The sequence below is a fragment of the Acinonyx jubatus genome, chromosome D2 (genome assembly GCF_027475565.1).
Source record: "Acinonyx jubatus isolate Ajub_Pintada_27869175 chromosome D2, VMU_Ajub_asm_v1.0, whole genome shotgun sequence".
Taxonomy (NCBI): domain Eukaryota; kingdom Metazoa; phylum Chordata; class Mammalia; order Carnivora; family Felidae; genus Acinonyx; species Acinonyx jubatus.
This window is the reverse complement of record NC_069393.1, coordinates 57,582,651-57,608,684: the sequence shown is the minus strand read 5'-3', so window position 1 is coordinate 57,608,684 and position 26,034 is coordinate 57,582,651. Positions and strand designations below refer to the sequence as shown.

At 42.5% G+C, this 26,034-nt stretch overlaps 1 protein-coding gene across 1 annotated transcript; it reads right to left on the bottom strand.

The window, feature by feature from the left end:
• Positions 1-531: 531 nt before the first annotated feature.
• On the bottom strand, positions 532-26,034 carry WNT8B (Wnt family member 8B). Its single transcript, XM_027063511.2, has 6 exons — positions 25,967-26,034; positions 6,438-6,471; positions 5,508-5,751; positions 4,530-4,655; positions 3,641-3,783; positions 532-3,408 (listed from the first exon to the last, which is right to left on the bottom strand). The coding sequence occupies exons 1-6, from the start codon at positions 26,032-26,034 to the stop codon at positions 2,863-2,865; spliced, it is 1,161 nt and encodes a 386-aa protein (XP_026919312.1). The 3' UTR covers positions 532-2,862.

The window sequence follows — 26,034 nt, the reverse complement described above, 5'->3', positions numbered from 1 at the left end:
CCTGCCCTCCCCTCCCACCACCGCCAGCACCACCAGCACTGAGCACGACCCTAACCTGCTGCTAAGGCCAGTTGAGGCTGGGATTCTTTTCAAGAAAAGAAACCCCTGCCTGAGTGTAGGCTCAGAGGCCAGGGACAGGAAGGAGACAGTGTTTTGCACCACTCTCCCCACCCCCCACCCCCTGCACAAACCCATATCCTTGTCACTTCTCAGGATCCCCCTCTGCTTCTCTCCTCTGCTGGAGACAGATGGGCCTTAAAGAGTACACAAGAGAAGGGAAGAGACCAGGGTTCCAGTGTGCACCCCATGGCAACTTACTAGTTGGTTGAACAAGCCAGACATCTTTTTCAGCATCAGTTTTAATCTGTAAAACAAAAGCTTTGACTAGCTGACCTCCAAGGTGTCTTCCCAAGCAGCTGTTCTGGAGTTGTCCATGTTTGCAAAGGGGAACACAGCCCTGGTGGTTGAGTATAAGAGAGAACCTAAACTCCATGAATGCAGGGAGGTCACTGTGTTGTTCGCCACTGGACTTGCACTCCAGCGTTTGTTGAATGACCAAATGAATGAATGGATAATGCAAAAAAGGAAAAAAAAGCAATGCAGATCTAAGGTAGCTCAGTAATGTTTTCTTTATAGAACTCAGATGAAGCTGGTATCAATTATAGCCATTTGGGAATACAAAACAACCCCCTATGAAAGAACTTTCTGGCAGCATGACAGGTTTCAAGTACTGAGCTGGAATTATCAAATACGAAGCACAATAGTCCTACTTTTGTGCTGAGAGACCTCCTGGAGAATGCAGCTTTCCTGTACGATATTGTACTTTTGTATCTTCTAGCTGCCTTGCCAGATTTTCTTACCGCACACTGTCAAGTAATTCTGCCAAGTGGGACAGCCAGGTTAGTATATGTTGCTGCTTGATTAGGAAAGGTCAAGTTGAGAGATTCAACAGGCTCAGATCAAAGCTGAGGGACTGAGCAAAAGGCCTTTTGCTGATTGTACTGGAAATGAAGCAATAGGAGACCCTGAAGGGCAGTGTGTCCCTGTGAGGAAGGACAGGCAACCTCTCTCCTCAGTAAGTGTTCATCGACCAGAGGATATGTAGGGAAGAGACTAGGGGTTTGGGGTCTGACCTGGCCACTGCCCCAGTCTGGAATATAAGAGGAATCTTTCCACTGTCCCGGGTTGGCCCCTAAAGCCTCAGCCCCTGTTACCTATTGAGAGCCACATTTCTGTGCTGTCTCCTACTCTGGGAGATAGGATGAGGTGGTCTGGCATCTGACCAGTTCTCCTAAACAGCTGCCCCATGCCCAGACCCAGGGCCAGCCTCGGAGAAGGGAGATGGCTGGGAAGCTCCTTGGGCTGCAGTCTGTCAGGGATTTGGCTCTTCTCTTTCCAGAGCCCTCTTTCAGAAGCAAGTCCCTGCTGGACTGCTTCTGTCTCAAGCACCACAAGCAGTGAGCTCTTAGCTACTGAGTGAATGTATTGGTGGAAGATTTATGTGGATTATTCACTAATTGTTGGCAGATTAGCCTCATACAGACCAGTGTAACTACTTAGGCCATCAGGGAAGTGAGGCTTAAGGGAGGATAGTGTTCTGGCAAGGTGGAAGGGAAGAGAGGGCCTAGATGTTCTATCTTCCACTCACCCTTACCTGTGTCCCCAGGAATAAGTTCAATACCTAGAAAAGAAGGCACATATCACAGTGACTGTAATAAATTAAAGTTCGAGGTGCTGAACTTCCTATTGGAAAGTTTCCCTGCAGGAAGTTTACCTATTGAAGGAAAGTATCCAATGCCCTGAATCCTGCCTGTTTGAGATCCAGGTTTGTGAAAAGAAAGGGTCCCAGCTTCTCCTGCTTTATGATCTGCTTTTAGAGGTGCAAGCTGGGATCTGAATGGGAAATTGACATTCCTTAGCTCAGTCTTGGCTCAAAGGAACAAGGATCATTTGGGGAAGGAGAAGAGGTAACGGCGGAGGCTAGGAGGAAACAGTAGGGAGAAGCTGACGTTAAAAGATAGCAAGTGACTCGTAATCTGCCCTTACATAGTTCCTAGACACGGGGGGTCTGCCTGGAGCACCTGGGGTGATTGTCTATGAAGGTCTGACTGGCAAAGTCCACTGGAGACGTGTATCACAAGGATGAGGAACACCCTGGTTTCCAGCAAGTCGGCACTCTGGGGTTCCCACTGCTTCCATCTTCAGGCCCTGCCTCTAGGAAACGACCCCCAAAGACATGCTTTCTCCTGCATCAGTTTTGTCACAATTTTTCTTAAGGGAAAGGGAAAAGGAGAGAGGAAGCATTCGAGATCACTGGGGTGCCTGTCAACAGTTAGCAAGGAATCAAAAGCATGGAAGGAGCTCTGCAGGAAAAAAAAAAAAGATGTGGCTATGGTAGAGACCTGGCAGTAGGAAAATGGGGAAATGGCGGGAGGGCAAGAAAATGGGCAAAAGAGAGAAGCAGAGCTTTAGCCTGACCCTGTATATCGGAGAAGTGTTCTTCCGGTTCCCTACGGCTGTATAGGCTAGGTCAGGCGTTAGGGCAGTTAGGAAGGGGAGGAGGAACGCTTATTCTCATCCTAGTCCAAGGAGAATCAGAAGCTCAGAATCTCAGAACTGGGAGCCCTCAGACCTAAGTGTGGACCGTGAGGATGATGCAGGGTGATGATGGACTGGAGGAGAGCAAAGAGCTAGGAAAGGGGTGGAAAGTGGCAAGCTCTGGAGAGATTGTAGCGTCTCTCCCTCTTGGGATCCCTGGGCAGGGGAATGTGGGGGGGGGGGCAGTTCCCTAGGTTCCTCTATTACTGGGGTCTCTAAAAGAAGCCAAGGACAAATGGGGAAAGGAGGGGAGAAAGGAGACCCTCAGGGCTTTCTCCCGGGTTTGTGCGCCGCGCCCCCCCGCGGCCGCTCGGCGCGGCTGCAGAAGTACTTGGTAACCCGCCGGCGGCACTGCTCACAGCGGACGGCGCAGCACCAGTGGAACTTGCAGTTGCAGCTGGACACGGTCTCGGCACGGCGCTCCTCCACCGCCAGTCCGCAGTCCCCGCAGAGCCGACGGCAGCTGCGGCGCTCCCAGCGGCCCAGGGCCCGCCCCCGCCGCAGGCACTCTCGGCCTTCGGTGCCCAGCAGTCCTAGCGTTTTGTTCTCCAGGCAGTAGTCCGGGGAGTCCTCCAGGTGCACCAGCTCCCGCGTGGAGATGGAGCGGAAGGTGTCGGCGATGGCGCCGCGGCCGGCCGCACTGTTGCCGGCACCCTGCAGCAGGTCCACCTTGAGAGCCGCGTGGTACTTCTCCTTCAGGTGCGCGCCCACCTCGCGGAACTCAGGCAGCTGCAGCCAGCAGGTCTGCGTGGTGCAGCTGCCGGACACGCCGTGGCACTTACACGTGCGTTTCATGGTGCCCTTCACCGCCTGGGGAGAGAGCTAGAAGTGAGCTGATCGGGGATGAGGCTGGGGGAAGTCTGCCAGGGGCGGGGGGGGGGGGGTGAGGGAGGGTTGCTAGGCGTCCAGCTGATTAATCCACGTGGCTGGCCGGCTTGGTGCCTCGTTTTTCCAATCTGTTAAATGAACTGAAGAGCTGTCCGCACCTAGGGCTCATGGTGGATGGAGCCAGTTGCCTAACCCCCAGGGCTGCAGGACTCACCTTGCGGCCGGCCTCATTGTTGTGCAGGTTCATGGCGGCCCGGGCATCCTGTCCTGTCTCTAGGGCATCGACGAACTGCTTGGATATTGCCTCTCCGAAGCCCACGTTGTCACTGCAGCCTCCCCACAGCCAGCCTTGGCCCCCTGGAAAAGTGCAAGGGGAGGAAAGGTCGTTGAGCAGGCGGGCTTGGAGCCTCCTAGCTGCTGTTTCTAACTGGATTTGGGGTTGGGCAGGTGCCCTGTCTCCAGTTTAGTTTCAGCCCAGATTTGTTTAAGCCACTTTTGGGCTTCCACTTCCAGCCTCATCCAGTCCCTTGCTCTGGACTCCATGACGTAAATAGTTGCCGAGTGGATTCTCTGCAGGATGCTGGGGTCTCCCTCTACACACAGTGCTTCTGGCCTTCGGGCAGAGTGTTCACGTGCCTGGCCAGCCACTGACATCCACAAAATGGCCCAGGAAAAAGGCAAGCAAAAGTGCCAGCATGGAGCCGGGGAGGCGGCACAATGAAAATAATATGGAACAACAAAGTTGGAAGTTGAGCTGGAGGGCAGAGAGGATGGGAGAGGACAGTAGAGGTAAAGAGTGGGGAGGAAACAGGGACAGGCAACAGAGAATGACACCCCCCTATTTTCAGGGAGTAGAAGGATTGAATCCTCAGGGAGTGTTGTTACTTTATTGTGTTTAAGGAAACCATTCAGTTGGACGAGGGCCCCAAGCTACATTTAGCCTGGTTTGTCACTCTAGGGTTTGGGCTTAAACCAGTTGGCCCTGATTTTCCTCAGATTTAGAAGAATACAACGCTTCTTCACCCCCGCCAAACTACCCACCAGACTTTTCATTCACAGTGAACTTTATGGCCTGCCCTACCCACCGCAGTATCACTACTCACCCAGCTGCCCATTGCGGGAGTCATCACAGCCACAGTTGTCAAAATCCCCGAGGCTGCAGTTTCTAGTCAGAGTGTACATGACCCCAGCAGAGCTGATGGCATGTACAAACGCTGTCTCCCGATTAGCTGGGCAGGAACCAAAAATGGGTGAGTTAGAGGGAAGGGTTGTAACTCAAGGTATCAGTCATGCTGTCTTCCTTTATTATTATAATAAATATAGGATAAATAAATGTATCCTTCCTTCCATCATTATGCCCTCCTTCCCCAGCTCCATCCTATTTCCCCACCTTTATAATGTACCTTACTTCCATGGTCTGCTCCAGCCTTGGTCTCAGCACTATGCTTCTTCCCTCCCATCTTTTCAGGTCACACATTATGACTAGGTGGCTAGATTACTGTTTACATACATGGTTGTAAAGGATTTAGGTGGTGAAGAGCCAGAGGAAGAAATGGGGAAGGAGATGAATCTGAAAGCCAGGTTGTAAAGCGCACAGGCCTATTTCTACCTGGAATACTGAAGTCTAACAGGCACATGCTAGCTAGTCGTGAACTTCTGATTGGCAGCTATTTCATTTACTGACATGGCCACTCTTTAGCTTCTCCATGGGAGGTCAAGTCCAAGTCAGTCCTTGCTTGGCCTGTACCTCTCTGCTGAGCTGCTGAAGGAAGGGGCTAAGAGGCATGAAGAATTATGACACCTACCTACCTCCTGACACTATTTATATTCAGCCAACTGGGAGGCCAACGATGCTATTGGATTGGGGGTGAGGCAGGGTCCATTCATTGAGCAGTGAGGGTGTTGGGAAGAAAGAAAATAAAGCTTTATAAGATGGAGAAGGGACAGAGAAGATCCCAGAGAGAGGACAGAGGCCAGGTTGAGGAACGAGGAAGTAGAAGTAGCAAGGGGTCATCCCTGAAGAGTGGGGCTCTAACCTGTGGCCAGGGGGTCCAGGGAGCTGTGGCCGAGGCTTTCCTTACCACTGCGAAGGCCACTATGGCTGGACAGCTGCAGGGCTCTCTCAGGACAGTTCCACCGGTCCCAGGCAAACTGATACTTGCATTCTTCAATACCACTCTGGGCACCAGCTGCCACACTGCTGGAATATATCAGGTAAGCCTGCGTAGAAACACAAGGGTCAAAATTCAGCCTCTCAGCTGAACTCGGGAGACATTTGCCCTGTAGTGGCCAAGCACCTCTTTTCCTGCCCACTCTCCCAGCCTTCTAAAATAATGACAGAGTAAGCACTTTAAATTTGCTGTCCCATTTAACATCACAAATAACCTTGTGAAATAGGTACCATTTTTATAGATTAGGAACCTGAGGCTTAGAGAGGTGAAGTAAAGCAATTTGCTCAAGGTCCCACAGGTAGCAGAAGGTAAAAGTAGGAACGAAATTCAGTGTTACCAGACTCTAGACTTCACCAGCCTTTATTCACTATATTATCCTGCTTCTCCAAAATGAGCCCAAATTATATAATTCATGGGTTTTCAGTATTCTCACTCCATTACTATCTTGGAAAAGAACATTTGGGGGCTGAAAATGGCCTTGGAGATCATGTAGTACGATGCCAGCAGTTTAAAGATGGCAAGCTGCATCCAACCACTGCACCGAGAGGGATGTGTGACTGCAACCTGACACCATGAAAGGCTGTTGACTTTTCTCGCTCTGGAAATTCTGGCCATACATTCAGAATCAATACTCCTGAGTTCTTGCCTTGGCCCTGACACTAGTTTGCTGTGTTCTTTTGGGTGTATCCCTAATCCTCTCTATGCCACAGTTTTTCTGTCTGTAATATATACAGCTAATAAAAAATGTGGACATAATGAAAAGAAATGGACATGTATAGTCTTCAGTCAAGAGGCTAAGATTTAGTGAATCCAAATAAATCGAAGGACTTTTTTTCTTACCTTTGGACCAGTCATCAGGAAATTGTTTACTGACCTGGAAGAGAGAAAAACCACAGAGCATAATGGAGATGCACCAGCTCATTTCTGTTGCCAAGCATTGTAAGGATTACTTCAGCAAACAATTGATAGGAAGAAAGGGAAAAGGGTTTTGCCAAGGAAAAATTATGCATAAGGAATCTATTAAAGATAATTCATCTAATAAAAAAGAATATGGGGTCGCCTGGGTGTCTCAGTCAGTGAAGCACCCAACTCTTGATTTCAGCTCGGGTCATGATCTCACAGTTCATGAGCTCAAGCCCCACATCGGGCTCTGTGCTGACAGTGCCCAGAGCCTGCTCGGGGTTCTCTCTCTCCACCTCTCTGTGCCCCTACCCCGCTTGCATGTGTGCGCTCTGTCTCTCTCAAAATAAATAAAAAAAGAATTTAAAAATATGTACAAAAGGAGCTGACATTATGCTTTCTTTTGGTTTTTAAAATTTCAAATATACCAAAAAAGTTGGAAGTAATATTTGATCATTATTTTGCCATGGAGTGAAAAGAGAGCATAACTCGCTGCAGTGTAGCAGGCTCTGCTCTGAGTACTTTATATGCTGATCTTGTTAAATTCTTCCTTTCTCAACCATCATTATCCCTATTTTTAAATAGGGAATCTGAAACTCAAAAAAGGTAAATAAGTTGTTCAAGCTCACCCAGCTAATAAGTGATTGAAGCGGAATTGAATACAGGTTCATCTGACTCCACAGGACTCTGAGAAGGATAGTTCTCTAATCAAAAAGAGGTAAACAGGGGAATGTCTTTCTGGGGACTGAGTCATAATTAAATTCAAAAAATAAATAATTTGACTCTGGAATCATTTGTTCCTTTCAAAACTGAAAAACGGACTTGCCATTCAACTTAGCAGTTCCACTCTGGGCATTTATCTCAGAGAAATGAAGACTTATCTTTATTCAGGAGCTTGTGCATGGATGCTTATAACGACTTATTTATGATACCCCAAAACTGGAAACAGCTCAAATATCCTTCGAAGGGTAAGTGGATAAAAATAACTGTGGTACACCCATGCCATGGAGTATTACTCAGTGGTAAAAAAAAAAAAAAAAGAAAAAAAAAAAAGGAATGGACTACTGATACATTCAATAACTTGGGTGAAATTCAAGGAAATTATACAGAGTGGTCAAAGCCAATCACAAAAGGATACACACTTCATGATTTTATTTATTTATGTAACAATCGTGAAATATGTGATCATAGTGCTGGAGAATAGATTAGTAGTTGCAAGGGGTTAAGGGATGAGTGTGGCTATGATGGGGTAACACCAGAGTCTTGCTTGGCTCACAAGGACAATCTCTATGTTAGGCATAATTTGCAAAGAGTTTTGGACATTACCAGGCCAGTCAGAGGCTAGTTCCCATGCCAGAGGGCAGACAGTGTCAGGAAAGAAGAAAAAGCAACAAAACAAAAATCAAGCAGCAGGCGAAAGAGAAAGCTTTGCCATGAGCCCGGGTGAAGAGACACCCTGTGAGAGGATACTAAGTTGGAATCACAGGGAGTGATGGGCGGAGATAGTAGAGGATTCTTCTTTCCTCAAGATCCTACAGTTTGTAAGGATTCATATGATACATGGTTGAGCCCAAATGATTAATCAATCAGATTTAACTGAACACCTGCCATGGGACAAGACTGTAGGCATTATGTGGACAGCGTTTCCATAAATTAACATGCTGTTAACTCCTGAGTTATTTGCAGACATATTTGAACCATTATGGCTGACTTACTTCCTCGTAACCAAACTATCCAGTATGAAGAAAAGATTTGGAATAGATGTTAACTAGATTTATTGTGATGATCATTTTACAATATGTACATATATTGAATCATTTTGTTGTGTATACTTGAAATTAATATATGCTGACTATATCTCAATAAAAATACTGTGTCCTTGTGGTGAACACCAAAGGAAGAGGATCTTGTTCTTTTTTTAAAATTAATTTAATTAAATTTAAATTTAATTTATTTTGAGAGAGAGAGTGAACCGGTGTGGGGGACGGGCAGAGAGATGGAGAGAAAGAGAACCCCAAGTGGGTTTCTTGCTGTCAGTGCAGAGCCAGATCTGGGGCTCGATCTCATGAACCACAAGATCATGATGTGAGCATGATGTGAGCAAGAGTAGGATGCTTAACCGAGTAAGCCACCCAGGTGGTCCGAGGATCTTGTTCTTAATTGATGAGACAATCGCAAGATTTCCTACTGGGGAGTAAAATATAACATGCATTACAGAAAGTATGGTGACCATGTAATGTTAGAAAGTGGAAAGAGAGCCAAAGAGGAAGGAATTTAAGTGTTTATATGGGTATTTATTACCTAGGGACAGTTATATGATTGGAGGAAAGATGCTAACAGTGGAAGATAGCAGCGTTTGTTCACTGGGTGGAGCAGCTCTAAAGAACATGGTACAATCAGCATGCTCCTAGACAGAGGCACAAGCTTCCTATTCCCTATATGGACAGTGCTAAGATACTACCCAGATTGAGTGCCATTCAAAGGGTTTGTGCCTTACCCTCTCAGCAATCTCAGACCTTGAACTCTAGACTTGCATATCCAACTATATTCTTGACATCTCCACTTCAGTGTTTACTGGGCATCTCAACCTTAATACTAAAACTTAACTTCTGATCTTTGCTGCCACCATCCCAAACCTGCTCCTTCTGTAGTCTTCCCCACTTAAGTTCCTCCTTCTAGCTGTCAGAGAAAAATCTTGGAGTCATCTCTGACTCCTTTCTTTCTCTCACATCCCATATTCATTCTGTCATCAAATCCTGCTGACTCCAGCTCAAAATATATTCAGACTCTAATCAGTTCTCAACACCTTCACTGCTATCACCTGGTCCAAGCTATCGTTGTCTCTCACCTGGGCTATTGTTAAAAGCCTACTGACTGATTTCCCTGCTTCTACCCTTATTCTCCCACATTTTATTCTCAAAATGATTGGTCCACTTAAAGATTAATCCCTTTAGGGGCACCTCGGTGGCTCAGTTGGTTAAGCATCGGATTCTTGATTTTGGCTCAGCTCATAATCTCATGGTCGTGAGATCAAGCCTCATATCAGGCTCCATGCTGGGTGTGGAGCCTGCTTGGGATTCTCTCTCTCCCTCTCCCTCATCTCTGCCCCCCCCAAAATAAATAAGTAAACAAACAAACAAATAAACTCCTTTAAAATATAAACAAATTTTGCTACTCTCTGCTCAAAATCCTCTAATGATTTACTGTTTCACATACAACAGAAGCCAAACTCTTGTCATAGTTTATAAGGTCCTATGCAATCTGGCCCCCATTAATGCCTAATCTCTTACTACTTTCCCCTTACTTGCTCTGCTCTAGCCACACTGATGTCTTTGTTGTTGCTCCAACACACCAAGCACTCGCCAGCCTCTGGGCCATTGCACTTGCTGTTCTTTCTGCCTGGAATGCTTTTTACTCAGATAGCCACGGAGTTTGTTTCTTCACCTGCATTCAGATTTTAAATCGAATGTGTCTATCAAAACAATAGTCAAACCATGTGACTGTCCGAGCCCAGATGTCCATTGGCTGATGAATGGATAAAGAAGATGTGGCATATATATACACAATGGAATATTAGCCATCAAAAAGAATGAAATCTTGCCCTTTGCAATGACATGGATGGAGCTACAGTGTATTATGCTAAGCAAAATAAGTCAGAGAAAGACAAATACCATAGGATTTCACTCATATATGGAATTTAAGAAATAGATGAACATATGGGGTAGAAGAGAGAGAGACATAAACCATATGAGATACTTTTTTTAAGTTTATTTATTTATTTCGACAGAGGCAGAGACAGAGTGAGTGGGGAAGGGGCAGAGAGAGAGGAAGAAGAGAGAGAATCCCAAGCAGGCTCTGCACTGTCAGCACAGAGCCCAATGTGGGACTCGAACTCATGAAACCTGAGATCATGAGCTGAGCCGAAACTCAGAGTTGGACGCTTAACTGACTGAGCCACCCAGGCACCCCCATATAAGACTCTTAATGATAAAGAACAAATAGGGTTGATGGAGAGAGGTGGGTGGGGGATGGGCTAAATAGGTGATGGGTATTACGGAGAGCACTTGTTATGATGAGCACTGGGTGTTGTACGTAAGTGATGAATCACTAAATTCTACTCCTGAAACCAATACACTATCTGTTAACTAACTAGAATTTAAATAAAATTTTGAAAAAAAAATCGAGTGTGTTATTCACCCTAAAGCTTTCCCTGATCATCCTATTTAAAACTGCAACTCCCCTGGGGTGCCTGGGTGGCTCAGTCGGTTGAGTGTCGGACTTCGGCTCAGGTCATGATCTCAGAGTCTGGAGTTCAAGCCTCGTGTCAGGCTCTGTGCTGACAGCTCGGAGCCTGGAACCTGCTTCAGATTCTGTGTCTCCCTCTCTCTCTGCCCCTCCCCCACTCATGCTCTGTCTCTCTCTCTTTCTCTGTCAAAAATAAACATTAAAAAAAATTTCAAGTTGCAACTCCCCCATCCTCTTTCTCTGTTTCATAAATTGTATAATTCTATTTATACAAAATGTCCAGAATAGGCAATTCCATAGAAACTGAAAGTAAATTAGCAGTTGCCAGGGGCTGCAGGGAGGCAGAATGGGAAGTGATAGCTAATGGATATGGATGGGGTTTCTTTTTAGGGTGATGAACATGTTCTAACAGTGACGGTAGTGATGGTTGCACAAATTTGTGAATATACCAAAACCCATTGATTTGTACACTTTCAAAGGGTGAATTTTATAATATGTGATATATCTCAGTAAAGCTATCCTGGTATATAAAAACCTTACTCTTAAGTATCTTACTCTTTTTTTTTTAATTTTTTTAACGTTTATTTATTTTTGAAACAGAGAGAGACACAGCGTGAACGGGGGAGGGGCAGAGAGAGAGGGAAACACAGAATCGGAAGCAGGATCCAGGCTCTGAGCCATCAGCCCAGAGCCCAACACGGGGCTCGAACTCACGGACAACGAGATGGTGACCCGAGCTGAAGTCGGACGCTTAACCGACTGAGCCACCCAGGCGCCCCTTAAGTATCTTACTCTTATATTTACTCTTATACTTACTCTTAAGTATCTAGCACAAAAGCCACAACCAGCATTTCCTGAAGACTCACAGCAACTTCTCTCTACCTCACATTAAGGTTTCCCTTTATTCCCTAATACTCGACTACAAGTAGGGGTTGCCTTAATTATCCTTGTATCCCCTCCAGCTCCTAACCCAATGCCTCGAACACAGTAAGTACTCTTTAAACATTGATTGAATTAAATGGATTGAAAAAAAGGATGGATGCATCATCAGAATGAGCAGAAAATTGTAGGATAATAAGGACTGAAAAAGATCTGGGGGAGGGGAGGGGAAAGCAGTCTGGTGAGCCAGTGCTCCCACTATTTTTCCAACATTGTGAGCAGACCACCATGCTGCATTAGCAGATGTATGTACCAGAAGAGCCACAGTCAGTGAGCACGCAGCATATGTACACAGAAGTTGGTGTTACAATCAAAAGTTTTAGCAAAGTCAATCTGACTCACTTAATGTTACATATAATTGTTATTGTGCTTCATGGTAATTAGACATAAGTGGGAAGCAATTTACATAAATAACTGCAGTCAGTTTTGTTTTTATACTGCCAAATAAAAATTTTATAATTGTTTCTTCTCCTTTTGACAGTCTTCCAGGATATATACTGATACCATGTAAAATTTAATTTCCATCACCCAGCAATAGCTGACATTCATTGAGAACGTCTCTTCTAGAGGAGTGCTTTACCTGTACCGTCATTTTTTATTTCCGTGGCAACCCCATGAGGTACTGTGCTATTTACTGAATGTTTATTCTGTGCACACAAAATACTACTTTAAATGCTTTATGTGTTTTAAGCTCATATAATTGTCACAACACTTGTATAAGTTAGAAAGGGTTATGTCTTCCATTTTACAGATACAGAAACTGAAAGAGTGATAAGCTAACGTCACACAGATAGGTAAGTGGCAAATCCAGGATTGGAACCTAGTCAGTGTGATTCTTTTTTTTTTTTTTTTTTTTAATATATGAAATTGATTGTCAAATTGGTTTCCATACAACACCCAGTGCTCATCCCAACAGGTGCCCTCCTCAATACCCATCACCCACCCTCCGCTCCCTCCCACCCCCCATCAGCCCTCAGTTTGCTCTCAGTTTTTAAGAGTCTCTTATGCTTTGGCTCTCTCCCACTCTAACCTCTTTTTTTTTTCCTTTTTTTTTTCTTTTTTTTCTTTTTCTTTTTCCTTCCCCTCCCCCTCAGTGTGATTCTAAAGCATATATTCCTTCACTGCTACGCTCTCCTGCAACCTGTATTTCTCTCGCTCTTATTCCCACTTGCTAATCCAGGACTCCTTATCCCCGCAAAGTTCTTGATAAGTATTTCTTGGAGGTCTTAGTGATGTTCTGCACACACTCATGAACAAACTCAGTTAGCTATCACATTGTCTCTGCTGCTTTTCCAGTCTTCCATTGCTCTAGCCCTCCTTCTGTATGTCCTGTAGGCCTACAATATCTGCCCATATCTGCCAGGCCTAGGCTCTGCTTTGTCTGGGTATCACCACATCCCCTGGGCACATTTTGGGGGTGGGGAGAGCTGTTGCTGCCTAGACTGGGTTCAATGCATAAAAAAAGTAGGAGCATACTACACTAATTCAGGATGTTAACAATGGGGGAAGCTGTGCAGGGGGTGGATATGTGTGGGAACTCTACTTTCTGTTCAGGTTTCCTGTGAACCTAAAACTTCTCCTAAAACAACTATTATTATTATTTTTTAAATACAGGGACAAATGTATTTTAACCCATTTTAGAGTCTTGCCTTTCCACTTAGGTATCAAAATGCCATTTGTGTGCAAGTTCTGATAGGGTTTTAGCAAAGCAGTACTTTCAGGTCTTGCCTGTAACATGCCCCCCTAATCACCCTCCAGCCTTCTTAGTTGGACTAAAACTGAGGAGCTTGCTAACAAACTCCAGTGAGAAGTGTCATTGCTGGATCTTCTCTGTTCCCTTCCCTTAGAGTGAATGCTATCCTGGGAAGACTCCATAGTCACTCCTTTAGATAAACATCTGGAGCCTGCAGCCTCACCAGTTTTCCTGACCTGCCCATATATGTGGAATCCAAGTGGTGGGCCCAGCCTGGAGCCCCGTCAAAGGGTGCTCCTTTCGTTGGGCGCCATCCCTGCAAAGAAATGGGCAATTAAGAAAAAGTATTAACTAGAGTTTCTCTAGTGTTTTGTTGATACCTTTCCTGGGCTCAGCTTTCTGCGACCTCATGCTAAAAACACCTTTATCCACCCAGGAGCAATATCCTTGGCCTATATCCACCCAGGAGCAATATCCTTGGCCTATAGCACACTGGCTACTATTGTTTCACCCATACTATTGTTCCATAGGCATGGAACCTCTTCCATCCCTATAACGACTCCCTGAAGAATAAGCACCAGTGCACTTTCTGATTTTAGGAAAGACTCTTTATTACCTTGGGAGCTGGCATTTTCCATTGCCCCAAGAGCAAATACCTGGGGCTGCAGTCTGACCAGATAAGCAAGATAATTCTTCAATGAGATTCTGACTGAAGCTAGCCCTGCCCTTGTCCCCAGATGCCTGAAGAAGTTGGCTGTGGTGAAAGCATCTACCCAAATCTGCTCCTGGCCTTTCTGTGAGTCCCAGTGGTGAAGGGTGTAAGCAACAACCATACTCCACCAATTCCCTATAACAGTCAGGTGGCCATAGTGCCTGACCTAGATAGGATTGGATTCTTTCCCTACGTCCTGTCTCCTGGTGTCAGTCTTGCTTTAGCTTTTTTCTTTTTTTTAAGTGTTCCATCAGTCTAGGATGATGGGGTGCAAACTTTAGTGGTATATGCCAAACTGTGAAATCTGAATAAGCTTTATGGATGTGTTAGTAGAGTTATAAGATGTTAACACTGGAGGAGGCTATGGAAAGGGTATATAGGACTTCCCTGTGCATTTCTTCGCAAATTTCTGTAAATCTATAAAATGTTATTTATATAAAAATACATTTATGATTTAAATATATAAAGTATAAACATATATATAAATATATACAAATAAAATGTTACATACTTACATGACCTGAGGTGCCAAAGATTTGGAGAATAGACTTTAGTATAAGCATTTGAAAATTAATCCACATGTGGTAGCTGGTAGAGTCCATGAGAATCATCTGGGAAATTTCTTAAACATGAAGATTCTTGAGCCCCAGCTCCAGAAACTCTTGTTGAGCAGTGGTGATGGGGGAAATGGATGGAAGGAATCTGTATGTACACATTCCTGAGATGGTCCTCAGAGTCCACTTTGAGAAACACTGGTCCAGAGGGTGAACAGGGAGGTGCCCCAAAGCATCTAATACCTAAGTAATAATTTGAGGGCTCAGGAAGCTCAAATTATTGTTTTAATTTTCTGGGAAATGGCTGCTATAACTGTACCAGTAACAAATTGGGGGGCATTCTCTTCTTTTGTTTCTGGATTGAGTACCTCTGGTTCTGGCAGCTCTCAAAGCTCTCTGGTCACTGCTTTGAGGGTCTGGGTCTCTGTGCTGAGTGTTAAAATCATGGGGATCTCTTTCCTTCCCTGTAGTTTTTCTTGGTACTGTAGTTTCCCCCCCTAGCAATTATAACCGACCTGTTTATGCTTCTCTTCTTCATACCAGGAATAAAATATATTGGGAGTGGAAAGTGCCCAAAAGATTCTGAGTGTTTGTCTAGGGGCCATCTGTCCTCTAGGAAACATGCTATCTGCCTCCACTCACGGAAGTCTTCACTACCATAGCTATTATTTAATATTCTTAGACCACCTCCATGTTCTTGTCATCAACCCATTGTCATCAGCGAGTCCATAATTCAGTCTTTGGTTTGTGCTTTTTCCTACGTCTAATGCCATCTCATCCTTCTTCCAAGTTAATTTACCAAAGGTAGGAATTTGGGGGAGCAATCATCTCTCTATCATTCCTTCTCAGCTCTGATAATAATGTTTCACTGTAAGTACCTCCCTTCTGCTGTCACTTGTTCCAGTCTAGGCTGGTTAGCTGAGTCATGTCCTTCTGTCAGGCTTTCACTACCTTCTGCCCAGCTCCCCTCACGTCAACATTTATGAGTTCTTTCCCCCTCGTTTCAATGTGTGTTTAAGTCCTAGCTATTCTCTTATTTACTAAATGTTTTTTCAATTCTTGTTAAACAACCATCCAGATACAGATGCATTTGTAGTTTTGAAGCTATGGGTAACGCTAAAGCAGAACCCTGTGGATTATCATTTTCCCATTGCTCCTCTGCTCTATGGACCTTCCAACCTTGCAACAATTCAGTGGCCATAATCGGCCACAATCTAATCACCAAAATTCTTTGATGTAAGGCACTAGAGCTCCTCAAACAGCCGCAGCGTTCAGCATTATGCAGTTTCCCTTGGGGCTATATTGCCTCCTGAATTGCCTATCCCTCAGTCAACCTGACCACCAGCAAAACTTTTTCCAAAGTTGCTGAGACAGAATGGGACAGACTTTGGATCAACCCAAATACAAATGCCATAGCTTCTCTTTTAGCTCTTGGAAAGTCTCCAAGTTTGTTTTGTTTGTGTTTTCTTACCTAACATTTATGATCCTTAGACCCATACACTCTAATTTTACAAGCTCCCCTTCATTTGATACCATTTGAAGAAATTTATTTTACCTCCTTAGGAAGTTCACAGAAAATTGCAAGTTCCCATTCTCTGGTAGTTATGCCTAATTGTGGATGAGCAGTTTAAACCGCTATCCAATTAGTTTCAACAATTTCTCCCTATGTGGGGGCATTTTCCAAACCCGCCTAGCCCACGAGGCCACCTGTAGCACATCACATTCCATAGTTTCCCATTTAGCAGCTGCGATGAGAGCACATGCCTGATTCTGTAGAGCCTGCGACACAGATGCGCACAGGACCAGCAGGACCCAGCACCATGCTATCTTCAGGCTTACTTCTTCCTTTGTATGGCCAGGACCTTGTTACGAGGTCAAGTTCATGTGCTGGACTCCATCTCCCCTCAGTATGAGAGTCCTGTCTCAGTGAAGAACTCAGTCCCACTCAGCAAGCTTCTTCCAGGCCAGCCTCACTAGTTTGCCAAGTGTATCCTGAGGCATTTGAATCCCAGTGGTTAACATAGTAGCTTAGATTTAAGTTAGGATTCCCTTCTTTCCTTCCCCACCATATTTTTTAAAAAGCAAAGGCTTCGAATATGAACCTCCAGAATTTAGTGTTTTCTTCTCAGGGTCCAAAACTTTCATCTCAGTGCCATCTGACCCCTCCTTTGTTCTGCCTCCTTCACTTTCCCCATAGATCTTTGAATAATAGGGTTGGCTTCTCCCTACCCTTTAATCTCATCTTTCAAGGTCCATAAAAAATCTCTGGGTCCTGAAGCTCTAGCCGGCCTACTTCAGGAGAGACCATCTGATCACTACAGTTTGGGCTGAGAGCCCAGGCAAGGAGAAAAGGGGCAGATGCAGGTCTCCATCTGGTGGCCTGGCACAGAGAGGGAACGAGAAGAGGGTAGAAAGGGCAAGAGGAGGCTCCAGAGCAGGAGAGCTGCCTGGAGCTGTAGCTAGAAGGTGCTTCAGTGAAGCAACTTCTCCTAGAATAAGTGCGTGACAGCCAGCTTTTCACCTCACAGAACTCTCAAGATGCTTCGGGCCAGCGAGAGCCCAAAGACAGTCGTTTCTCAGCAGGTTTCCGTGTGCTTCTCTCCATCCTCTACGGCATCTGACCCACAGAACATGTATGCAGCAGCATACACACACACAGATCTACACACACACACCGTTACACAGAAGGCGGGCTTTACTAACGACTGTGAAATACATCCCCTCAGTTCGAAGTTGGTCACTGCCCCCTCTGACAATACACAAGCATATTTAAGCCAGGAGCAATTCGCTGTACAATTAGAAAGAATGAAGTTTGAGATGCAAAAAATTTTTTAAAGGGTGAACAGCATGACTAATTCTTATCCACTGTAAAGTACAGGTAATCAAAATCAGGCTCTTTCCCAGTTTGCTAGAGGAAGGGATTAGGAAGTAGAAGGCACAGATACCTGAAGTCTTGAGGGGAAGAGAATTACCCAGAATTTCAAAGACAAGTTGCCTCCTCCTTAAAAATTTATCAAGAGGGGACAAAGGTGATATTGGTGTTGAGATCTGTTTGGTACAACAAAGGAACAGAAGCGAGATTACAGCGAATGAACAGTTATGAAATGAAAACAGAAGCAGCCAGTGTAGACTCACTGAAGGCGAGTATGCCATTGAAAGGGAAGAAAGATAGGACTGCAATGAGGACTGGGGCCAAGTGAAGGCTTTTTCCAGGATAAATATTTTTTAAAAATTAAGGAATGTGTAGTTTTTGTCACATCCCCATGTCTATGTCCTTGATTCAAACTCCATCTCTTTCTTCAAAGGGAATCCAGGTCTGTAAATAATTCTCGAACTGTTTTTTATAAACATGAATTTTCCATATTATAATGCAGGGCCCTAAAAAATATTTTTAAAAAGTCTTGTAACCCACTTAGCTAAAAAAAAAAAAAAAAAAAAAAAAAAAAAAAAGTTAAACAGATGCATCAGTTTTAGTAGTAGTCATGTTAAAATTTACAGTAAAATCCCACATTATCTCAAATCCAGCCCCTGCCAAATAATTGCTGGCAAAGACCGTAGAGTAGCTGACGGGACAACTGTGTATCACAGGTCTCTGCAAAACAATCCCGGGCAGTCTTTCCCGAGCAAATCACCAGTTTTCAAGGGATAATCTTTTCCTCTGAAACTAAAATGTCATTTGTATTCCAGGATATTTTATAAAGTGACGGGCTGTCTCTCCTTGTCCTCATTTCCTTCCTTCTTTATGTATTGTGGCAAACTCTGCTGAGAAACACTCAGCTACAAAAAAAGAGCTTCAACACTTAGCATTTAAATGAGGACTCTAACTGGGAATGCGCTGTACTCATTCTCTGTTCTGTGGTCTCTAAGTGAAAGCTGCTAAGGGACAGCTCAAGCCACTGCTCCCAGAAAGCCTGGGATCACAGGAACCTCTTCCAGGATCATTATGCAGGCAGAAAATTTTGTTTTGTTTGTTGATCTTGTTACTTTGATCCCTGTAGTATAGACTTTGGAGAATATTTGTGTTCTCAGTTGCATTGATGGATATAATACTAGTTTATTTCAGGATGAAGAAGGTAGGCATATATGATAACTCTACAGATTATCCTACAAAAAACTAGATGAACAGTTAAAGGTGAGAAAATTGACAGGTTTTTGAACTTTAGTGCCATTTTACTATTTAATGGAATTAAATCTTAATAGATGGTAAACATATTCTGTCCTCAATCTAAGCCAACTATCAATTTCTGTTGTCTTTGCTAATCAGCCACAGCTCAAACAGAAATAAATTTAAATATATATTTGAATGAATTTTCTCTTTTCACAAGTTATTATTCTCGATTTCTCTCCCTAAGGGTGGCCAGTCATATCTGTATGATGTTCTCCAAGATTCACTCTAATCGCTGGCTCTAGATCTCTCAGACATGACATAGGAGATTTCTTTTCCTATTCCTCTTCTTCCAAGTTTGAAGCATTTAGTATTTGGAATATTTAGACACAGAGAAATATATGCAGTTGAAAACGTTACTCAAGTATACATGAAGCAAGATTGGCTAGTGGTTGATGACAGTTGAAGCAGAGTTATAGGGGATTCCATTGTATATGCTGTTCTCTCTGGAAATTTTCCATAATGTAAAATTAAACAATACACTCTGAAACAATAATGTCCGAAAGCTAGGCTCCTCCAGACACCTTGGATTAATGGGAAGAAATGTCAGACAGGATAGTATGGTTCATTATGCATTATCTCGGCTATCAGTATGGAATGGAATCTTTAAAGTCAGATATGTGAACCTGAAGAGCCTGAGTAAGAGAAAAGAACTGAGCTTTATGGCAGCAAAAGAGAATTCATTTTGAATGAAGGCGAAATTTCTCACTATGCAGGGTGATGTAAGCTTGGCCTAGAGAAACATAAGAATCTCATCTATGGACTTGTACAGAAAGACTGAACTACTGGCCCACTTACAGGGCCTTATGGAGACTACTGGAACATAGCCTCATACTGTGCTGGTTCCAGAGGATGTATAGTTGGGAAAACAACCAATTAAGAAAAGTGAATTCGGATTGGTCAGATAATGGTGAATTTAAGTGATCCCCTTATAGTCTGATTGCTCTTGGCCTGGACCGTGGTCCTTCATGTTGTGACCGTCCTTCCTTCTCTGTCTGGCACTCCAATTTTCTGCGAATTTTTAATGATGTTCACAGTGGTCTGATATACATTTAGAAGTCTGGCATTAAGAAACAAAAGCTTGTACCTGACTAGCATTTTTATTTTAAAAGATATTGGTTCTGGTAGCTTATTTAAGTTATCTCTTACATTTATGTATCCATAGAATCTATATTTTTTCATTCTATTGTCTCATTCCTTTCATCTCACTGAAAACTCTGACCTAAGAAGTGTACAGAGAAATGATATGATCAATAACAAGGGCCTACAATAAAGATTGAGAAAAACAAACCCATAAAAGCTTGGCTTATAATGAGACTAGAGAGTCTGTCCAAAGTGGATGGTAGTTTCTTTTGAGAGGCCCTCGGAGTGTAGGTATATTTCAATGGGAGGCAATGGGGAATGTTATTTATGTGAACCAAGCTCAGAGTTTCCCCCAGGCTAGTCTTTTACGTAGGATAAAAAATCTGCTTTCTGAAAAGTGAGGGTTTAGCCTAAGAAAAATTATATTGACTTCTCTCTCTAAGCCCTATGAATTCTCTGCCTTTCTGATGGAGATAAAGAAAAGAGCCTTTCTTTCTTTCCTTCTTTCCTTCCTTCCTTCCTTCCTTCCTTCCTTCCTTCCTTCCTTCCTTCCAGACCAACACTGCACATTTATTTTCTACATATCCCCATCACTTGCTTGAATTGGGGATCTTAGGGAATTTGTTTTTACCACTGGCCATTATTTTGAATGTAAGGGCGATCAAAAGGCAAAGGAACTTTAAAGATTCTAAATATCTATTTAAAAGCTGTGAAATGAAAAATGATGAAAAATGGCAGACACCACAATAATTCTTGGACTCCTGGAGATCCTAAGACGTGCTACAAAAATGGGTCTTTATCCTTAGGAAAATATAGCCAGAGCTAGCTCTCTTATACTATACATAAAATCTTAATATCAGAGGCAGTACAGATGGTATTGATACTACAGATGGTAAAGATACTTTTTGAATGATCTCCAAAGAAGCACAAGCCCACTATGTTGAAAAGAACAGGTAAGTTGGGGTTTCTGGCAAAAGATAGTACTTGATGCGTCTAATCCAAATCAAACCTGCAGGTAGTTTTCAGTGAGATGAAAGGAATGAAATAATATAAATTCTATCGATAAACAAATGTAAGAGATAATTTAAATAAGCTCTCAGAACCAATATCTTTTAAAATAAAAATACTAGTCAGGTACAAGCTTTTGTTTCTTAATGCCAGACTTCTGTGTATCAGACTACTGTGCACATCATTAAAAATTCACAGAAAATTGGAGTGCCAGACAGAGAAGGAAGGACAGTCACAACATGAAGGACCACAGTCCAGTGCTCTGGTGACTGTGGTACAAATGTGGGCAGGTCAAAGAAAGCAAGGTCCCATCTGAAGCAGGATGGCTTACTGGCTAAAGGTAGTGAGTGGTGTAGATTCAGATTCCTGTCTCATCACTGACAGACTTTGTGTCTTTGGCGAGTTACACAGTGAGTGTGAAGTAAATGTTGGTTCACATTATATTATTCCTGAGTATCGATTTTGTTCCAGGATATGGGGCAGAGTTACCCTTTTTCAGAAGATTATAGCAATCCAAAAGTAAGGACTTCAGTAAGCCAGGGAACTTTCTACTTTTAAACTAGCAAATATGAAATTGCTCTATTTCTGGGAACTGATACCTACTTAGGAAAGTTTAAGCTTAAATTACGTTTAAAGTTTCCTGTCATGGTTCTTCCCTTATGTAAAATAGTTTGCATGCATTGGTCAGTTCAAAACACACTCATTAATAGGGCGTAGTGGTTCAACATGGGGCCTGCACAACCATGTTTTCTGTGTTCAAATTCCATCTGGTTCATTACTAGTTAGGTGATCTTGCCAAGTTATTTTAAGATCTCTGGGCCTCAGTTCCCTCATCTGTAAAGTGGAGATGACCCTAGTATGTACTTCAGAGGATGGGGGTAAGGATTTGTAAAGCACTTACAACAGTGCCTGCCTACAGATCAAGTTACTCATTGTTACAATTGTGGTTAATTTCCACCTAAGAGACACAACGATAAATGAGGCAAGGTGTCTGATCCTAGAAGAGTTTCTGGGCTAGTGAAGAAGACAGATTCAAAAGCAAATTTTCAATAAAATGTACTAAGTGCCTTAGTGGCTTAACCTGATGCTGGATATATGGGGGTGGGGGCGGGGGGAAGGAGAGGTAGCTAATTTAACCTGGGAAGACTTCCAGGAGGAGAGAATACGTAAACTAAGTCTTCAAAGATGGGTAGATGGCAAGGTTCTAGTGGAATCTTTGGAATCTTTCAGCCAAAAACCATTTCACCCAAAATGTGAGCAAATAAAATTGTTTCTAAATGTCCTGATTTTAAAATAATAACAATAACAATAATAATAATAATAAACATCCAGCAGATTAAGAGAATTTGATCATATCAGTTGAAAAAGAAAAAAATCAAAGAGTAAATGGAGCCCAGGAAAAGGGATTTTTATTAATAGTCCCCAAAGAAAATAGCATTACCCAATATATAGCATGAAACCAATTGTCCCAGCAAAGAAGTAAACTTTTTCCTCGGAAGAGAGAGGGCTTGGATCGAAACTCCTTTCCTTCTGATCCATTTTTAATATCCCCATTTACATAATATCACAAAAAAGAGATCCTTCTTTGTGTCATATTATCACACATGCACACACACACACACACACACGCACAATAGAGATGCATTATGGAGCATCTGCCTTATTGCTTATACAAACCGGTTTCATAAGAAAAGCTGTAATGAAGTGTCTCTTCTCAGGACTTCTTAGCCTTTGTAGATGATGATGATGATGGTGGTGGTGGTGATACTAATAAATATTATTAGCTAATTATTTTTAGCTAACTAATTGTTATTCATGGAGAAAATATAGAGACTCTGAAAGCAAAACTGTAGGGCTAAAGTTGTTGACAAATCAATGACAGAACTGGAAGTTAAACTTCTGTGATCATGTCTCAAGCCCTTAGAAGGACTTTCAACGGTACAGCTGCTAACTTCATCCCCCTGAGTTACCCCACAAACCCCAAGCTTTTTCATGGAATATGAATTTTTTTACTGATCAGAAAAGCTATTAGGATGTGATTCTTTGATATTGGCACATTATTTTCCAAATTCCAAAGCAATTTTTCACTTACCTTTTATTTCCCTAACTTCAGAGATTCCCAGCCTCTGTGAGGATGAGAATTCCTTTTTAATGTAACAAAGTTTATAGTGCAGCTTCACTTGATTGCACTTATCCTTTTTGTATCTGTTGGTGGGAAAAACTTAACAGAAACTTAACATGGCAACCAGTTATCATGAATTCAGTCATTTTAAGTGTATATCTTACTGTTCATAATATACATTTGAAAAATAGTAGCACGTGTATGAGGAGAACAATAATTTTAGCTATAGATGATGCTTGGGGAGAATATGGATTCAAGACAGCCCCCTAAAATAACTGAAGCCCTTGCTGATCAGGGGCTCTGCACGTCATTATCAGATGAAATTTCAAGAGCCATAGAAGGGTTGCTCTAAATACATAAATGTAGAGAACCAAGGGATGCTGTATTTCAAAAGGTGCCTTAAAGCCCAAAGATTTTCGATGAATTCTTGCTCTACTGTAGAAAAGAAATGAACCCTATTTAAATCCTTTGGAAAGAAGTGGAGGCAGTGACTTTTGCAAAGAATGAGAGCAGAGCCATAGTTAACCTCCATGTTCTAGTGAGTATATCTTTCTGATTTGGTCATCAAGTTGAAGGGGTGGGAGAGAGAGAGAGAAGAAATGGACAAAACAGGGCAAAACCTAGGATCATTATGAGACATCATTTGGAGTAAAATGAAGACCACAGTTAAAACAAACAAACAAACAAACATGTTCTAGGCCTGATCATTCCAGATGAGTATGTATACTGGAAAATGAAAAGTCAGATTGGTTCATCTTCGGCCACCATTATAACCATCACCATCTGCTTGGCTGTATCATGCACTCCCATTCTCTCTTTTGCCGGGAGCCATTAGGATTCAGGAAAACAAATTCAAACAAAAGGTTTTTTTCTCAAGGTACTAAAGGATAATTCTCAGAACTGTCCCAACAAGAAGAAACTGTGGAGAATGCTTTTTTTCCCCCTCCAATCATCTCACTTTGAAAGTCTAGCAAAACTGCATGTTGTAAATGAATGTCATCTTTATTTTCTCCTTTCAAGCCTAGGAGTTTCTGTTGATGGACTTTTTTTGACAGTAATTTCAGGCAAGCCTACAATTGAACAGCCAAGCAGAAATTATGGTTCTCTATTTGTTAAATGCTTTTGAGGTCCTTACATAAAAGGCTGATAATGAAGTATTAAGAGAAACATCGGAAAGGCTGCGGTTGGTCAAATTTCTCTGCATGGCACAAAAGGGAAGGTGACCTTACACAGAACCCTGATAGTTCCATTATAAGAAGAATCAAGATTTAACGTTAAATTTAAAAATCACTCTTCAAATGCTACCAAAACCAGACTCTTGACAAAGTATAAATGTTTAATTCAAATTGGGGCTTATGGAGAAAAAGCAATTAAAATCTAATTGCATTATAGAGGAGATTTGTACATTTTCTCCTCAAAGTCAGGCAAGGCGAGAAGGGGTTCTTAAACCCTGTTTTTAAATTAGAACTTTCTTTCACATCTCTTTTTTCTTTTTTTCTTTTTAAATCCGGACACTTGAATTTGGACAGACAAGCAACCCAGCCACCTTTCAGTGTGGCTGTGTCAGTATCGGAATGAAATGAACATGACCCCCTCCAGCAGGGAAGGAACACACAGTAAAGGTATTTTTTATAGAACAATTCTTCACACTGCCCTGGTGACTGGGGAAAGGAATCTCGTGTTTCTCTTTTGCTGATACTGAATCAGCTGAAGAATACCATGAACATCAGTAGAAATGCTCTGAAATAGTCTCTGCTCCCTTTTGTCTTTTTGTTCTCATAAGGGGGAAAAAAAGAGAGACTTTTTTTTGAACATGAAATATTTAACTTAAATGCCAATTAAAAATTGACCAATTATTTGGCAGTTCATTTTGTAATCAGAAGTGTTACAAATTATTGCCTTAACTTGCAAATAATTATATTTATTTGACATATTTCTTAGCAACTTTCCAATAAAGATGGCTATATTCATTTATGATAAGAATACATTCTTGGCACAGGAAGCTGATTTCAACAAAGAAATCCCTATCCTTGCTTCCTCAACAGTTTATGGAATGATTGGATTCATACCTTGGTTAAACAGATGGTCAAAATGCAAACTGATAGAGACTGAGCTTATGTATCTCAATTGGGGAGAGACTCCAAACACATAGCAATGTAGCAACATGCACTTCCCAGGTCTTTCTTCTATATGTTATTACGTAGTTACTTGTTAACATTTCCATGTATAGATACTTTATGTGGTTTCCAAGAGCTAAATGAAACTGACAATAAAATCGTCTATCATTTGTGCAATTGTTTATAGTTTCCAAAACACTTTTATAAACACTGCCCCATTTTCTGAGCAATTTAGAAATATTTGTAAATTGTATAGGTTACATAAATCTGTAGAAAGTTTAGCTTTCTAAAATATTTCATTTCAAACGTGTTTGTTAACCCAATACCAACTCAACAGATCAAGTGAATTTTTATCTCTAAGACATGATGGTATGAGCAGTTACTTAGAATATTCTGAAAAAAAAAAAGTTATGTCAGAAAGTGCAAAATAAGGTCCCATCGCATTTTGTCTCCAGCCTTCACCTCAAAGATCAGATTCAAACACAGTAGAACTTGCTTTGAACCACCTTCCTTTTTCCACAATGCTGACATCAGGATTTGGTTTAAAAAAAAAAAAAAAAGGCTACTGTCCATTTTCCCCAAAACCACTTAGAATATTTGTGGTACAGCAACTTATTAATCTGTTTTTTAATCTATTCATTTATTGATCAGGGTCCTAAAGATTTACTGAAATCAGCCATAAATTTAGAAAGAGCCCCTACTCCATAGAACAGTTTTTCCTAGGAGAGATCCCAAGTATTCCTACATTTCGGGAAATGAGGAAGAACTCTCTCTCATAGACGACATACATTTACCTGGTCCCAGTCCCAGGTGGGAGTCCAGGTTACTTACCAGGTGTGGCCGATTCGGAGGATACAGGTGAAAAGGAAGATGAACACAGGAGGCTTCACAAGCAACAT